The sequence below is a fragment of the Pogona vitticeps genome, chromosome 1, assembly GCF_051106095.1.
Source record: "Pogona vitticeps strain Pit_001003342236 chromosome 1, PviZW2.1, whole genome shotgun sequence".
Taxonomy (NCBI): Eukaryota; Metazoa; Chordata; class Lepidosauria; order Squamata; family Agamidae; genus Pogona; species Pogona vitticeps.
Window position 1 is genome coordinate 314,291,822 of NC_135783.1, and position 17,519 is coordinate 314,309,340.

General features: G+C 38.8%; 1 protein-coding gene across 20 annotated transcripts in view; it reads left to right on the top strand.

The window, feature by feature from the left end:
- Window positions 1-17,519, top strand: part of NPAS3 (neuronal PAS domain protein 3) — a 932,663-nt gene that overhangs the window by 284,942 nt on the left and 630,202 nt on the right. For 15 of the 20 annotated variants that reach the window (XM_020788420.3, XM_072986346.2, XM_078392173.1 and 12 more), the window contains 2 exons: window positions 7,304-7,548; window positions 7,658-7,708. In XM_020788420.3, the coding sequence (XP_020644079.3) occupies window positions 7,304-7,548; window positions 7,658-7,708 (296 nt within the window). The remainder of the gene's footprint in view (window positions 1-7,303; window positions 7,549-7,657; window positions 7,709-17,519) is intronic. The other 5 variants (XM_072986345.2, XM_072986348.2, XM_078392192.1 and 2 more) reach the window with 1 other exon arrangement.

Consider the following 17,519-nt stretch of genomic DNA (forward strand, 5'->3'; position numbering starts at 1 on the left):
CAACTTTACACTGGATTTTATGCTACTTTTTAACTTTCCAAGTTCAACCTGTAGTGATGTCAGAAGTAGTGTAAATTCTGTAAAACTATAGATTCCGCTCTTAACTGTGACCAAGATCTGACAAGTTTGCAGGTGTTCAAAGGTTTGTGAGTTAAAATGATGAAACCTTTGATGAATTTTTAATAGTTGAATTTTTAATACAGGTCGGCCTTCCTTCCTTTGAGTCTGCATTCCCAGTTAATTGATAAATAGTAGAACTGTGCAGCACTAGATTCTCCTAAGCAAACAAGTGGGGAAAATCTATAAAAATATGCCTGGTTAGCTTCTCTTCAGATCTTTGTTGCAGCTTTTTAAAAGGAGAATTATGAAAGGCTTTAAACCTTATTCCTTTTCAGTGAGTGGGGTCTTTTCTCATGTTAAAAATAAAACACTATTAAACAGAAATACTGCAGTTCAGAAGCCACCTGTATGAGAAACTTAGAAGGATTATGAAATTTCTTTGGAGGAAATCTGGAGAAGTTGTATGCTATGGCCAAAAAAAGACAAAAATGCCTGTAATTTTCTGCTGACCTATTGCCATCAAATAGCCATCGAATAGCTGATAATTGTGAAATATCTTACTCTGAATGTGAAATATCCTAATTTTGAAATATCCTAGTCCCACTACTACAATGGGATTAGGCCCCAATATAGCCCTTCAGTACTCACCTGCCAGTTATCAATGGCTTGAATCCTATTGATATTTGTGTAATGTTTAGGCAGCGTAAACTGCAGCTAACTGATGAAGTGTCAGGGCACATCTTTGTTACATAGTCAGGTGTCTTTGCCACTGGCTCACCGTGAAACTTTACATGTATTCTTTCAGAGCATTCTCTGAGCATACTCTTCATAGCCAGTATGAAGTGAATGCATAACAGTAAAACAGATGTGTATACAGTATTTTCTCTATTGCTGATAGTTAAAAAAAATATTAAAGCAGCCTTGTTAATAATTAATCAAAGGATAGTTACTCAACCATGTCCTGCTTTTCCCATCTCTTCCTTCATCTGTATTGCCCTTTGCATTCCTTTGCACTCAACAAATTCTGTCTGACAAAAGTTGGGTATTGAGAATGAGCTAAGAGCAGAGGCATTAATGCTTTAAAAAGAAAATATAGCTTTTGCTATTGTCTTGCTGAAAAGTTAGAAAATAAGGCAAGGGAAGTGGTCCTGACTGCTACCATGTTAGATTGCATGTAACTTTCTGTGCTTTGTAATACTAGATAATGTAAATGGGCACTAGATTAATGTACAGCTGTGTCATTCCCAGTGGCTTATGCCATTATATCATCGTCTCAACAGCCTTCTAGCCCCGAGAGCCTTATTTTATGGTTATAGCCCTCCAAACCAATCGCTATTTATTATGAGTACAGTGCTATCACTTCAAAAGACTTTTGGTAAGACATGTGTAATATGGAAGGGTGACGCTTCACATTTCAGGAATTACTAGAGGAATATTTGAATATTTTCAGAATGAAAGAAGCAGTACCAAATAACATGTTAAACAGAATATATAACAGGAAGTGTTAGTGCACATTTTCTATGGCATATGAATGTAAAAAACAGTATACAGTACTAATTAGGGCTGGTCTGTGGTACTTTTGTTAAAAAAATCAACTAAGAAAAATGGAAGTGGCTCATCTATTATTGTTCTCTTGAATAAAATTTCTACACACAAGCAGAGGTTCAAGGCTTCAATTTCCTGGAAATAAGGCCCTCTGAGTTCAGTGCACGGACTCTTTCTCCAGAATAAACATGGCTAGCATTGTGCTGCAGATATTTTTGACATATAAAATGGCACTGTTCAATCTGGCATTGCCTAAAAACAGAGTAAATGGGCAATATAGACATGGCCCCTTACCCAGCAGCTCCCCATGGTCTACCTGGTCTTACTCTGCCCGTTCTCACCGATTCTCAGCCTGCCGTATGTATGGTGTAGAGTTGATTTGGGTTATTCCACAAGCCTTCCATAACCTCTTTATCAGTCTGGAGGTGAAGCTAGTTCCCAAATCACTGACTATTTCGCTAGCAAATCCCAGTTGGCTCATGTAAATGATTAAGGCATCTGCCACTGTGTCAGTTTCCATGTTACGTAATGGAATTACCTCAGGATATCTAGTGGCAAAGTCCATAATGGTCAGAATGTACTTATTCCCCATTCTGGTGGCTTTAGGCAAAGGACCCACCAGGTCGATTCCCAGCCTTTGGAATGGGGTAGAGATGACTGGCAAAGGATATAATTTGGCTTTAGTCCTGTCCTGTCCCTAGTCTCTGACAGACATCACAAGTTCTGCAATAATAAGTAATATGTTTACCCATACCTGGTCAAAAGAAGTTCTGGGCAGCCCTTCTTTTGGTTTGTGTGATCCCCATGTGTGCCCCAAACAAATTACTGTGAGCTTGATTTTTGATTTTCTCAGTGTATTTACTTGGGACCATTAATTGCTTTTGGGGTTCTCCTTTTCCTCTGTATGGGGTGGTTAACGTTTCCCTATACAAAAGGTTGTTATCCATGCAAAATCTATCAGGGCATTCAATACAGTGGGCGTTCTGGCTGCTTCAAACCAAACCTCCAAGCTAATGTCCTTCTTCTGCTCCTGGACAAAATAATGTTTATTGGGATTCTTCAGAAGCATGAGATCAGCTTCAGCACCACCATTAATCTGGTTATTCAAGGGACTGTCTCTCTCCTGGCCTCCCACTGATACTGTATCCAATTCTGCTGCAGTGGGTGATGTTTGGCCTCCCCTTTGAGCGTGTAAATACAAAAGCACTCTTGACATGCTCTATTAAGTCCCAACCTATTAGAAAAGCAGCTGGTATTTCATCTGAAACTGCCACCTGCCACTTTCCAGACCAATTCCCATAGTTTATCTGAACCTCTGCCACTTTCAGCACTACAGATTCTTTCCCAATTCCTTTTAGGGTCATAGTTCTGCCTGGAATTAAGTCATCCTGGGCTATCAAATCAGAATGTACTATAGAAATTTGGGATCCTGTGTCCCTTATAGCAATGTATTTCTTTCCTCCCACTAATATATCTTCACCAGCGTTTGTGAGAAGGGTATTATCATTTTTGATATAATAACAATATACTATAGAGGCTTCAGGAGTGTCCTCCTCAAGATCAATAGAAGCTGTGGTTGCTATGGAAACAGGACTCTGGTTACTGCTTCCCTCAGAGGATTCAACTTGTTTTAAACAGTACATTTTTTGGTTTGATTATCATTCTTCGCAGTATTACGGTTACTTCGCGTACACTGGAACTGTCCAGACTGTCTGGAATTGTAACATTTATAATTCCTTATCTCATTCTGAGGAGATTTGGTAAACTTTTCCTCAGAGTTCATTTGGTTCTGAGGGCTAGGCTGTGCTAATTTAGCTGAGGCACCACCCTGGCCTTCATTCCCTGATATTTTACTGTGGTGCTATTTGTTGACAGGTTGGTTGAAGGATTTCTTATGGTTGTCCCAGGTTGGCTTGTTAATTTTTACCTCAGAGAATCTGGGGTCTTTGTACTTCATAATATAATCTGTCTATTCACTAGCTTCTATTAGAGTTTTAGGATTTGTGTCCCTAACTAGATAGTGCAGTTCCCCAGGTAAAATAGAGTAAAATTGTTCTAAGCCTATCACAATTTTCATCTCTTCTAGAGAAGTAACTTTTTCACAAGTCATCCATTTGTCCAGATACTGGTGTAACCTAGACACCAGCTGACTATACAATTCTTCAGGTCTTTTAGTAAGGGCACAAAATTTTCACCTGAAATGTTCTGCATTTATGCAATATCTGGAAAATATCATTTTTCCATAGGCTTCAAAATCTCTAGCCTGTTCTAGGAGAATCTGGGAATAAATCTCAAGCAATTCTCCACTGATTTGTGACCTCACCTCAGAACAATAATCCTTTCACTATCTCTGATATTAAAGTCCCAACAGGCATGCTCAAAAGCGATAAGAAAAGATTCAAGACAGTCCCCTTTCTTATATTGGGGAAATTTCTTAAGATCAATTTTAGCCAGAATTCCTTCATTGGAGATGTTATTATTGTTGTTATTTTGAGATGTTATTTCAAATTGTCTCATTTGTAATTGAAACTCCCTTTCTTTCTGTCTATTTTCTTGTTCAAATGCCCTTTGTCTGGCCTCTTGCTCAGCTTTTTGCTGTAGTTCCTGAGCTTTCTCCTCAGCTCTGGCTTTTTTCCTAATTTCTAATTCCCTGGTTCTTTCATTGATCTCTAATTCTTTAAGCTTGAATTCCTGTTGTAACCTCTTGAGAGCTTAGGACACCTGGTCTTTCTGAGGCATTTTCTTCGGTCTCTTAACTGCTCTCCTGGAGTTAAAGGGTCACCATTTCTCTCCATCTCCTGAGGTAATAAACTTTGTGCCTCTTGAGACTCAGTTTCCACTATTACTGGTCTTTTAGTTCCTTTAGGAGGCATATTTATCTGAGTTACTTATTCTAAAGTGTGTTTATACTGATTTTATAATGGACCTGTCTGTCTTCTTTTACTTCCAGTCACTGAAATGATTTCTATTTCAGGCCTTTGCTTTTTCTTCCATTCCCTCAGATCTGCTCTAACCCCTGGCTTCTGCTTTTTCCACAAGTGCTCCCTAAGCTCTTACAGCCTTGAACCTTAAGCTAGCCTACTGGGTCTTCAAATCTTGAGGTAAATAACACAGGAATTTTCTCTCAAGAGTTGTTCCCTATCTTAGACCCCCCCAGAGCTGGGTTCAGAAGCCCCCCCCACTAAATTTTTCCCAAAAGCTCTAGAGGAACCAAACTTCTTTACCAAAGACCCCTGTCTAAAAGGTATCCTTGACTCAAGAAAAATTCTCTTTAAACTCAGGCTCGATTGGATTTCTCCGTATCCCACCGCTGGACACCAATTGTGACGTTCACCCCTCGTGGCCCCTGCCTGACTCTCCAGACACAGAGCGCACGAAGGCAAACTAATACAGTGGTGCCTCGCTTAGCGACGTTAATCCATTCCGGAAAAACGTCGCTAAGCTATTTAATCGCTAAGCGATTTTAAAAAGCCCATAGAAACGCATTAAAACTTGTTTAATGCGTTCCTATGGGCTTTAAAACTAACCTTATGTGAAGATCCTCCATTGCGGCAGCCATTTTCAGTGCCTCTAAAGCGAGGCAACACAGCGGGAGGCCATTTTGTTTTCTGGCGGCCATTTTGAAACCGCCGATCAGCTGGCCGAAAATGGGGGCTTTGTGATGATCGCTTCCCCGCAATCATTGCAAAGCGATTTTCCCCCATGGGGCCATCGCTAAGCGATCGCTCTGGCGATAGCCAATCATGGTAACTTAAACAGGTTTATTTATCATCAATCTCAACCTTCTATTGGTTATCACAGTTCTTATTCACTCTTCCCTCTAATCACACCTCAGATCTCCCAAATACCACACTCTACCTCTCCACTCTTACTGACTGACTGCTCACTCTCTGACTCTTACTCTTTTTACCTATCTCTTGGCTCCGCCTCTCAGCAACATTAGCCTGCAACATGAATATGCACAATTACTTAACATAATAAGGGTGAACGCTACGAACACATTGTCCTTTCACTGGACATTTAGGCAGTAGGATACTGGCTAATGCAATGGAAGAAAAGAGCACACATATGTATTCTCTATAATTAGAAGCAACAAAGCCATCCTTTTTCCAGCTGTGGACAGGAGAAATTTCTCTTCTGGTTCTGCCAGAGTCCTACCAGCAGGCCAGATAAACCTGATGCGGGGGAGACAAAGACAAAATGAGCCAAACTGGCAACTGAATCAGTCCAATTGAGAACAACAAGCAGGCAAAAATGTTTAAGGTGAAGTCAATCACAGTCCAAGATTAGGCAGTGCAAATCATGTCAAAAAGCAAGGCATGGAGACACTCTCTGATAAGCATGGATGAGCGTTGTTCTCAGCAGTTTAATTGAGACAAAACTGAGATTTTTATAGCTAAGTTGCTCGAATCCCACCCAAAGCTAGCCTATCTGCCCTGCAATGTTATATCTCAGAGGCAAAAGAGCCTTGCGCATGAGGAGCACTTATCCTGATCAACATCACTGCTCCTAAGGGAATTTTCCCTGGCAATCTCAAGCAGAGCCCATGACTTCATTCATAGTCATTGCTTTTAACTCAGAGAGAGTCCAATTTCATTTTATTTTGGAATCATTCTGCCTCCAACCACATGCCTTCTGTCCCCTGAAAGTCCTGGGTCTGAAAGGGGAGTAAGCTCTTTGCCTGGCTCAAGAAACTTTTTTGCTTCTCTTCATAGCACCCTGTAACTTCCCTCTGTGTGTCTTTTCCTAAGTCTCCTAGCATCACTATACACACTCATGCTTCCGTTAAAGTCACTCATCCTTAGCAAATAAGGATTTGTCCTGTCTCTCGATAATGGGAGACACCCCCCCCAACAAAACTTAGGCACAAAAAGCAAAGTATTTTCATATGCTGTTATCCATCATTCATCAGCCAGTTGACGAATTAATCATTCTGTAGTTATTTGGAAAACTCATTTCAAGGACCATGACTCTTGCTTTTAACCGTATCTCACCAAACATCTGTCACTAGGGCCCTGGTCCAGGTGTGCTGTCACCCAGAAGAAGTATGGACCTATTTTTGACCCGTGAGGCATTCAGAATGGAGGTTACATGAAGTCGCCCAAAGACCTTGGGGTAGTGTGGCCGACATATAAGTTAAATAAATAAACAATAAATAAGTCGATATAATCAGTGAGATTAATAATATATTTATTAAGCATAAAAATAACTATTTGAAGTGATTATGAAAAGACCAAGTGGTTTGAATGGATTCTCTGAGGGAAGGAAGGCCCCAGCCCTAGTTTGGGAAGTAGTGGCAGATAGGGAAGGTGATGATAGCAGTTTGCTTTATTGGATTCTTCTTTCTGACTGACTGATACGGATATTTTGTGGATAAATAGATTGGTTTGAGAAGCATCAGTGGCTACCACCAGTACCTATACTAACTTTACAAAGCAGCAACAAATAAAACTTTTAAAATCTTCACATATAATGATGATTACTCTATTTGTTAGTCATCTTTCAAGCAACACATTATCAATAGTGTTAAAATGCCACGCACAAAAAAGTTCTCCTCAAGTGCATATGTGGATGAACTGCATATCTGTACTTGGAAACACGTTTGCAAGCTGCCTGCATAGAAACCAGAAATAAGAAAGTAAACTCGCTAAGTTAGACAAAATATAGTGATGGAAATGTTGTTCTCTTCTTGTTTCAGTTTACAAGCATTGAGAAAAGAAAAATCCCGAGATGCTGCTCGTTCTCGCCGAGGGAAGGAAAATTTTGAATTCTATGAGTTGGCTAAATTGTTGCCACTCCCTGCAGCCATTACCAGCCAGCTGGACAAGGCGTCCATCATACGATTAACAATTAGCTATTTGAAGATGAGGGACTTTGCTAATCAAGGGGACCCTCCGTGGAACTTGCGAATGGAAGGACCACCACCCAACACATCAGTAAAAGGTATGGGGTTGGATGGTCGTAACGCATGGAATGTGGCAACCAGTACTGATCTCTAAATTGAAATGTTTACCGTCCTTTCTTTTTTCCCTGCATATCAAATCCTTTAAAGGGATACAAATGTGGAAATCTGAGGTCTGCATGAGAAAGACACCATGTGAAGGTGAAATAAACCTCTTATTATATTTATATTTTATTTTAAAACAAACATCTCAGTGTATCTACTGTACTGAGCAAGTGGAATTACATGTGCAGCTTTACATGTTGGCACAATTTGACACAAGTTTAAGTGCCTTTAAATTTACTGAAATGAATGAATGTTTGTGCTTTTGTGTTGGATGGTAGCTACGAATTGCAATCTGTATGCATGTTTATTTGGAAGTGAGCCGCACTGTGTTTTCCTCAGTAAGCATAATATTATATCTTAGACGTTCTCTGTTTCTTAACTAGAATATATTCCTTGAGTGAGGAACTATGAACTTCCTTAAGAGGAAGAAGGCCACGTTAGTAATTTGCTGACTTCTTTGTATAAATATGGGGTTTCGTTATTAGTTCCTATGACTTTGTTGTGTTTATTGCTTTTGTAATTTACCACATATGAACGTAATTTTCCAACAGTTGGCTTAACATTTAAAATAATTTAATTGAATAGAAATAGAGCTTGATATAAACCAGTTATGAAAAAAGCCGAGTGCAAACACTTCTTGGTGTGCGTTACGTCATTCATGTTAAGGTAGCGGAAACTACACATTATAATCCAGATAAATAAATAAATATTAGATTACTGTTCATAATTCACTGCTGCTTAACTATAGCTAATCAGAAATTTGTAGTTCTTATTACTTGAATGCATTGAATCCAATCCAGTTTCTTCCTGGGCAGTGGTGCTTTTTTTCTGGCTTGTGCCACTTTGTAGATCCAGATCGCAAATGCTAAATTTAAGTACTAAATTTAGTTACCGAGTTTCTTAGGGCATTGGTAGAGTTGAAAATGGACATTAATTTTGGCAGATTTAGAAGAGAACAAGATTTGGTGTGATCATGACATAAAAACAAAGGATGACCACCAGTGTTGTGGTTATATTATGGTGGGATGTTGGAAATAATGATTGCTGAGTGATTCTGAGTTAGGCATGGAAATAATACACAATATATACCTCACGTGTACTCAATGTGATCTGGCCTGGGAATGACAGGCCAGGAAAGGGGTCTTGGAATTATGGTAGGTAGTGTAATGCAAATATCAAGCTGTTTTGCAGTGTCGATGGAAAAAGAGGATTTCCCGACAGACCTTATTAAAAGGAGGATTGAAAATAAGAGCTGCCAGTACCCTTATGACTTTATACAGATGTGGTGGGAATGCATTTGGAATACTTCGTCGCATTTCGGTTGTTGTAGCTCAAACAAGATGAATGTAAAGCTAGGAATGGTGCAGAAAAGAACAACTAACATTATCAGAGAATAATGCCAGCCACAGAGACTGGCGAAACGTTAGAAAGAAAAGCTTAAGAATACATCCAAACAGCCCGGAAACCCCACAACAACCATTATCAGAGAACTTGAAACACTTCCCTTAGAAAGAAATGCTATAACATTTTCCATTCATTTAGTCTAGATTGCAGGATCATGTTGGAGGGGGTATGAAAATATTTAATGGGGGTGATATAGGTCCCTCTCTTAAAACGGAATACCTTCTCCCTCTTATTTTAAAAACAAATGCAGTGTAGGATTTTTAATCCAGCTCAGTCAGAGCTAAAAATACCCTTTATTCTTTTAATGATGAAGTTTATAAATTTACTTTATACAAAATAATTTCAAAGGATACAGAGCTATGTTATCAATGGTGCTACATTATATGTGTGATTCTGCTATGTGTGGGATCAGTTCATCAGTCAGTGCCTATCTGTTTGCTTAGTTTAATAGGTCAGAAAGAATTGAGAAAAGGTTGTGCGGTTCAGGATTGCATAAATGCAAGAGTTCGGTGATACCTTTATTGAACCACAAAAAAAAAAATAACACAAATCACAAGCTTTCATGGGTAAATCCCACTTTCTCAGGCTGTGCATCACCCTTTTATGGATAGCGCAGAAAAAATTTGTCCCAAAAAATCATGGCAGATGACCATGCTGAGTCTGCCCAAATCCCCCACCCAGAGGAAACTTCATGTTTCCGGAGAAAGCAACAGATATGTTGGCAAGTCTTTGGGTCCAGGTCCCAAGTCTGAGCCTTTAGTACCAAGTCTCAAGAGTCTGAGTCCAGGTCTTTGGTACCAAGTCCCGAGTCCCAAGTCTGATTAAAAGCAAACTCTTTCCCTCCCCCAAAAAAGGGAGGTGGTGGTTGGGGTCCAAGTCATGAGCTGAGTCCAAGTAATGGAGAAAAAAAAACACTTGAGTTGAGTCCGAGTTGGGTAACCCAGTGTGACTTAAGTCCGACTTGTCAGGGTCCAGTGACTTGAGTCCCCATCCCTGGCAAGCAATGGGATGGTGTGTGGGGGCAATCACAGACTAGTGAGCAAATCCTTTGTTTGGAGCTTGTGATGGAAAATTCCAACCATGCTTACAAGGGAGAATGCTTGAGGCCATGCCTCCCAGATGACTTTTCCACCTGAGTCTGGATTCACCTCCTACAAGCAGATCAAGCAGAGACATCTGACACTTAGCGTAATAGTTTCATTTGAGTATGTCACTGTTACATATCCTTGTTAAACACTTTTGAAATTTTATTTTAAAAATCATTCTTACTTAGTGAGATAGTTTGGGTACTTTGTATGAGTAAATAATGTCACCTAAATAGTCTCTAGCTGTGTAATAAGCATAGTTCTTAATCTTGCAATAAAAGCACTAGGCATGCCTCCACACTCAATCTCCTGAAGGCATTTGGAAAATGTATGAGAAATTCTCACCCTGTGTAAACCATCTCTATTAGTAAAAATGAGATGGCCTGTTTGTGTTAATAATTCCATATCAAAGCTTGGTTTTAAATTTGTCCTGGACGACTGTACAGCAATTTAATCATTTTAATTTAGAGCTTCAAAAAGGTCCTTTGCTCTGTCCTGTCTATAATGGCTGATGAATTTGTTTTCTTATGCATGTTTTGTATGGATTATTCCAAGTTGTGCTTGCAGAAAGAACATTCAGGTGACACTGTAATATTTCCCAAGTCAATTACTTCATGGAAATGATATGTTAAACAATTGCAAAGTATGAGATAGTTTTCACCATTATTTTAGAAATATATGTATTGCTGCAGATCAAATATACATTATTTGGGAAATTACTAAGCATTCCCAGCAGTAGTTCAGCTACATAACTGATTAGGGTAACCTTTAAAGAAATCTCACTGTTGTGACTATTGGTTTAAGCACTTTTCTATTCACAGTAATCTATGTTTGGAAGATATCTTGAAACCATTATATCTTTTATTAATCTGGAAAGCAATAGCCACCGATATCACATTTTCTAAAGCTAGATAATTTTTCTAGCATAGCAGATTTCAGGGTGATTTTTTTTTCCTTTTGTCATTCTTACTTGGGGAATAGAAGCTGCTGAATGCAATAATGCACACATTTTTGCAGTAGTTGACTTCAAATATTGCTTTTTCAAGATCAGGATAAAATCACCATGCAAGATAAATTTCATGTCAAAGATAATCCTAAAGAAATGTACAATAAAATGATATTCATGCATTGAATAGAAAATAAAGATCCAATTTAAAGAGAATATTGTGCCTAGCACATGTTAAGAACAAACTTACATTAATAACACAACTGTTGGAAGAGCTGTCATTTACCCTGTTTATAATCTTGTATCAGTTATATTTCAAACCTTGATGTCACAATATGATATATATATATATATAGGTTCGGCTGTGACTGTGCTTACAAGATGGCATTGTAAGGATACTACCATCTTGTTGTGCTTTCTGTGAAATTCTGGATAAGCCTGGAACTTAGCAATTACTGTAGGTGCCTGGGCAAATGTTATGGAATTTGAGGGATTACCAAATCCCACCATGTGAATAAGATCACACAATGTATCGGAACACAACAAGTGTTTTCCCTAGAGGTCCTTAGGTCCTGCACACATCAATAGCCTGATATACAGTGGTGCCTCGCTTGACGATGATAATCCGTTCCAGCAAAATGACTGTAGAACGAAATTGTTGTCAAGCGAAAGTAAAAAACCCATTGAAATGCATTGAAAACTGGTTCAATGTGTTCCAATGGGCGAAATACCTCATCGTGCAGCGAAGATCCTCCATAGGGTGGCCATTTTCCGGTGCCTGTTAAGCAAGGAATCCATCCTAAACACAGCGGGGAGCCATTTTGCACAGTGGGCGGCCACTTTGAGAGCCGCCGATCAGCTGTTATAAAATCATCATTTAGTGAAGAATCAGTTCCTGAAGCAGGGAACTGATTGTCGTAAAGCGAATTTTCCCCATTTAAACATCATTTTGCGATCGCAATAGCGATCACAAAAAAACTCATCGTAAAGCGGATTCGTTGTGGAGCGGGGTAATAGTCAAACGGGGCACCACTGTATGCCATGTTTTGGAGACCTCTTCTGCAAGGTCTTCTGAACAAGAAAACATGTAGGAGTAGACCTTCTCAAAAGCCACTCAGGATTAATGACAGGTAGGTCCAGGCCCTAGTTTGCACAGTTGATGTTATCGGTGCATAGTGATTCTTGATAGAACAGAGGGCGAGGTAGATATCACACATTCATCACATGTTGACTATATAACAGCTTGAGGCCTTTCTTCAGAATTCTAGCATGGCTCATTCTTTGGAAATTATAAATGAACATATATTATAAATGAACATTATGAATGTTGTTAATATTATTTTTTCCCTTTTTTATGCTTTCTTTTTTTCTTGTATTGATTTTAGATCTGGATCAGCGAACCCCCATACTCATTATATTTTTATAGGACATGTGAGGTTGTAGGTTTTATTTATAAAACACTCAGGATAGTGTGTTCACTAAGGGGGCAGTATGAAAATAGAATAAAATAAATAAAACTTAGCTTCTTAATCACTTGAGAAAATAACTGCTTAGGTGAATGTCTGTTTATATGATCAGTGTAACATACAATCAGTTGATTCATGTAGAAAATAGTTGGTATTTTTTCATGAAATGGAAGGGACAACCTGACATAAGTGGTTTCCTTGCACATTACAGTGATAACACAAGTTAGCCCCATGTGTCGAATATTGGGCCATTTCCTGGCATTTTTAATCATGGCTACAGAAGCACACACTATACAGTGGTGCCTCGCTTAGCGATTGCCTCGTTTAATGATGTATTCGTTTAGCGATGAGGTTTTAGGAGTGATCTTGCACTCCGTTTAGCGATGTTTCCAATGAGGGAATTTCGCATAGCGATGTTTGGGACCTTGCTTCACTTAGCGATGACAGTTTAGGCCCCCCTGTTTCACTTAGCAATGTTTTTGACAGCTCCATTTTCGCTATTTTTAAAAGGTGTTAAATTGTTTAAAAATGGTTTAGAGTGCTTGAAATCGTTACTGCACTTAATAAACCCTTTGTTAACCAAATTTGGCTTCGTTCTGACTCTTTTTGAATTTTTGGTGATTTTTTTTTCTCCCCCATTGAAATGCATTAAAAAGGTTTCAATGCATTCCAATGGGGGAACCGTGTTTCGCTTAGCGATGTTTTCTATGGCAATTTTCGCTTAAGGACGGCAATCCATTCCCATTGGAACGGATTATTTGGTTTTCAATGCATCTCTATGGGAAAACGTGTTTCGCTTAGCAATGTTTTCCCATAGCAATGAATTTTTGGAACCAATTAAAATCGTTAAGCGAGGCACCACTGTATACAGAAGAACAATTGCACCTCAAAATATATAGAGAGAGAAACAGAGAGAGAGAGAGGGACGGAGCAGAACAATTGCATCCCAAAATTGATTAATAACAGCTACAGTTAAATTTTCTTTAGGCTCAGGGTATGTTACAAAAGCAATGAACGTACTATTGTGCAAGCATGACTGCCTGTTTGATTCACTCCCTGGATTAGTTCACTTGCTCCTCATGACAGGTTTGTTGTCATTTCTCCTTGCATTTGTATCAAATGGAAATGGTGGCTTTTCTTTCCTGTGGGTCACTGCCACTAGAATTGCCTGCCACACTTCATTCATTGTCCATATCACACAAATAAACAATATATGCATACTTTGTTCCTATTTTTTGAAGGGCAGGGAGAATTCAGGTATTTCAGGTTCCTGAACATTGGATTTAGACAATATGGCCTTGATAATCAGTTAGTGCTTAGTTTTTATTTTAGTCAGTTCACATAGATTTATGGGTTAGCAAAAGAAACTAAGCATTATGATGTTTAATTTTAACACCTAAAATTAAGTACAAGGACATTTTCAGAAAAATTATATCCCTCTTTTTTGTATTTCTAGAAGTTAGTGCCAAGAACAATAGCACCTGATGTTTCAACAATATTACAAGGCATATTAACCAGATAGCTTGATTAAAAGTCTCAATGAATTTCCAGTTTAAATATACTATAGGTTTTTGTAACACCGTCAGCAAGATGTTAAGCAAACCACTTTTAAATTGAAAATGAATATTCAGTTGTATCAGTGACTACAGTAAACATTGTAAAGATACTGCCAGCTTCGCACAGTTTTCTTCATAAAAGTAACACTGTAGACCTAGTAGCCTAAGGGCAAACTTTCTAAACAAACAACACAAGCTATCAACCTGTAGTTCACTATGTAAATGACCAAATGCATAAAAATATTCTGTCCTGTATATTCCCCAGTTTCCTTGCATTTGCAAAGAAAAAAGAGAACCAGAAAAACTAAAATTGGTTTAATCCATTTTATCCCATATAATTATTCCCATTTTACTGTCATTGCCATTATTTGTTATTACTTTCTTAACTGCTATACTCTTAAACATACTAGCCAAAGGAAGCAAAGAGGAAATTTTCCCTGACCTGGGATCCATAGCATCCATATCTCATTCATTTGTAAATTCACTGGGATTCCATATTAAATAGAAGAGACGGCTGCTTCAACCAGCATGAACAATTTTCTTAGCAGGAGGCAGCAGTCAACAATACTCAGAGCTCTCCTCAGCTATCTTTAGGAAAGGCCATTGTCTAATCAGGTTGCATCCCGTCTGGAATAATCTTCAGAACTGGGCAAAACAATCTGATACCATTGTTTCTCACATGGTTCTTTTTTTCCAAAGTTGCATTGAAGACCTTTCCAGAGTTTTCTTATAAGGTTATAATTAGAGATGGGCACAAACTGTAGTTCAGAGGTTTGTCCCAGTTTCATATAGCATCTGCATAGGTGTCCTGTGGGTGCCACGTGCTTCCCTCCCCCATCTCTTCTAGGCAATTGTCCACTCACCAGCAGCACTGTACGCTCACCTTCTGCACCTCCTCCAGCAGTTGCCCAGTCAGACAAGGAGGCAGGACAGGGAAATCCACAGTGCTGCCTCTGATCAGGTCCTTGCCTGGAGGAGGCAGGGATGGAAGCATGTCGTGCCCATAAAACATTTGTGTGGGTGCTGTGCTGAACCAGGCCAAACTCTAACGACAATCTATAATTTATGAGGCAAACGTTCTAGAACAAGTATCTGAGGTGTAGAGGCCAGGGGCTAAAATGTTAGTCTAGGACAGAGGGCTTATATAATGGGGGAGGTGAACTGCTGTGGCCCACTAGAATCCATTGGTTGTCTAGGCTGAATTTAAATCAAGCCTCTCAATAATTTTTGCAGGACTTTATTTGGACCACTAGATCAAATCCCTGTGAAGTTCTGGTCACAAAATTTAAAATTCTAGTGGTTTTCACCCTTGGCATAGGTAGGGAACTAAAATAGGCAGCACTGGGGGAAGAAAGTGCTACATGGAATCACAACTACTTATTGGGAGAATGGTTACTTTGTGACAGTAACATGATGCTACAATCCTACATTCTGCAGTTTCGGGAAAGGCATTATCTTGGCCTCTTGTTTTGTAATTTGTTGACCATAGCAAATACATATGGATAAGAGAATATTCTTTTCTCTCAGCACTTAAATATCATACAACACTACAACACGTTTTGTCTTTCGACATTCCGCTTGTATGCACCTAGGAAACAAACAAGTAAAAAAAAGCAGCAAAATGGAAAACAGCTCAATGGCATTATTCCAGTTTTCACTTTGTATTCTCATTGATGAATAATGTATAGAATGGTGTTCAGGCTAATAATGTATAAACTAGATGATATCATACATTATGTTGTACTCACCCAAAGTCTATATGTTTGTCAGCTGGCATATAATGGGGATTTTTCTTTTCTAAATTAAGCAGTTAAAAATGCTTGCTATTGACAATGAGCATAATTTCCTCTGTCTTAGTGATTGCTCTAAAAATTTCTCTGATGACAAGTATGATGCAGAGACAAAAGATTATTCCCTTGAGAGATGCATGTATTTTAAGGGCTCCGCAGCTGTTTAAAATTATTTAATGTTTTGAAGAAAAGAGCAAAATGACTTTGGGAGTAAGCTATTTAGGAGCAATGCATGGGGTGGCAAAAAAGCAATATTTTCTTTGGGTCAAGCACATGAAGTGTAAACCTTTTTGAATGGAAATGCCACACACAGACATGTGTATGCATTTTACACTTTGTGTATTATCATATATTGAATTACATGTAGCAAAATATGTGTATATATTCAGAATCCAATTGTAGCAGCATTAGGTTTTTCTTCTTTAATCCCAATTAAGGGTGGGATATTGGAATGATTTCTATTGGCTTCCCTACTTTTCTGAGGCAGGTAATGCCCCTCCCCCTCAACTGAACTCCTCCACCCAAGCACTTGGCCCTAGGGGAAAAATCCTATTAACACTAATGAAAGTTTTGTTTTTGTTGATAATTACAACACGAGCAAGTTGGTGGTTGCCAGGATTAAAGCAGAAGAGGAAAGTACTGAACCTTCCTTACTTGTACACTGCAGTCCTGATAGAAATTGCTGTGTGAAATGTGACATTATATGACACTGACATCTTAAGTCATTTTTTAGAACTGAGTCTTACCGTTTGGATCAAGATGCTGCATGATGTTTTCATAAGCAATAAGAGCTCTATATTTCTCAGTGTTCTCCTCTGTCAGTGTAAATATGAGAAACGAATAGCTCAGTATTCCTTTTAACTGATGATTTTCAGTTGTAGCAGTGATGAGTACAGTGGTGCCTTGTTTAGCGATCGCTCAGTTGAGTGATGAAATCACTTAGCGATGGGGTTTTGGCCATCGCCAGAGCGATCGCTTAGCGATGGCCCCTATGGGGGAAAATCGCTTTGCGATGATCGCGGGGAATTCCCGAGAGAAGCAATGGCTGTATCCGGACGAGATCCTAATTCACATGAAACAATGGCCAGAATTCTGTTCATTATGTCTGTCAAAGTAACTCAGTATAACTTTCCATGGTGAATTGTTGTCGGTTTAAAAGTCACTGCTGGTTTTTCTCATCACAGAAGATTCATGTGATTTGGTGCATGACCAGAAAAACCTGCAGTAATAAAACCAGCGCGTCAATTTCTTCTTCTTCTTCTTCTTCTTCTTCTTCTTCTTCTTCTTCTTCTTCTTCTTCTTCTTCTTCTTCTTCTTCTTCTTCTTCTTCTTCTTCTTCTTCTTATTCTTATTATTATTATTATTATTATTATTATTATTATTATTATTATTATAGTCCTCCAACCTATATGGCATTCTAGGCCCTCATTTCCTGCTACAGTACTTCCTACTATGTGAGAGTGGTAGTTTCACTGTAATTTAAGCTCTATATGGGGTGCTTCATGAAGAATTCCAGTAGGAAACTATTCTGTCCATATCCTGTCCTAATGGTAGCTTCTTGTCTGAAACGTAGTTTACGTGTCAGCACAGTCAAAAGGTGAGGCACAATCTTTTCTTTTAGAGCTACCCATAGTTTCTTGTAATACACATAATTAAAGGC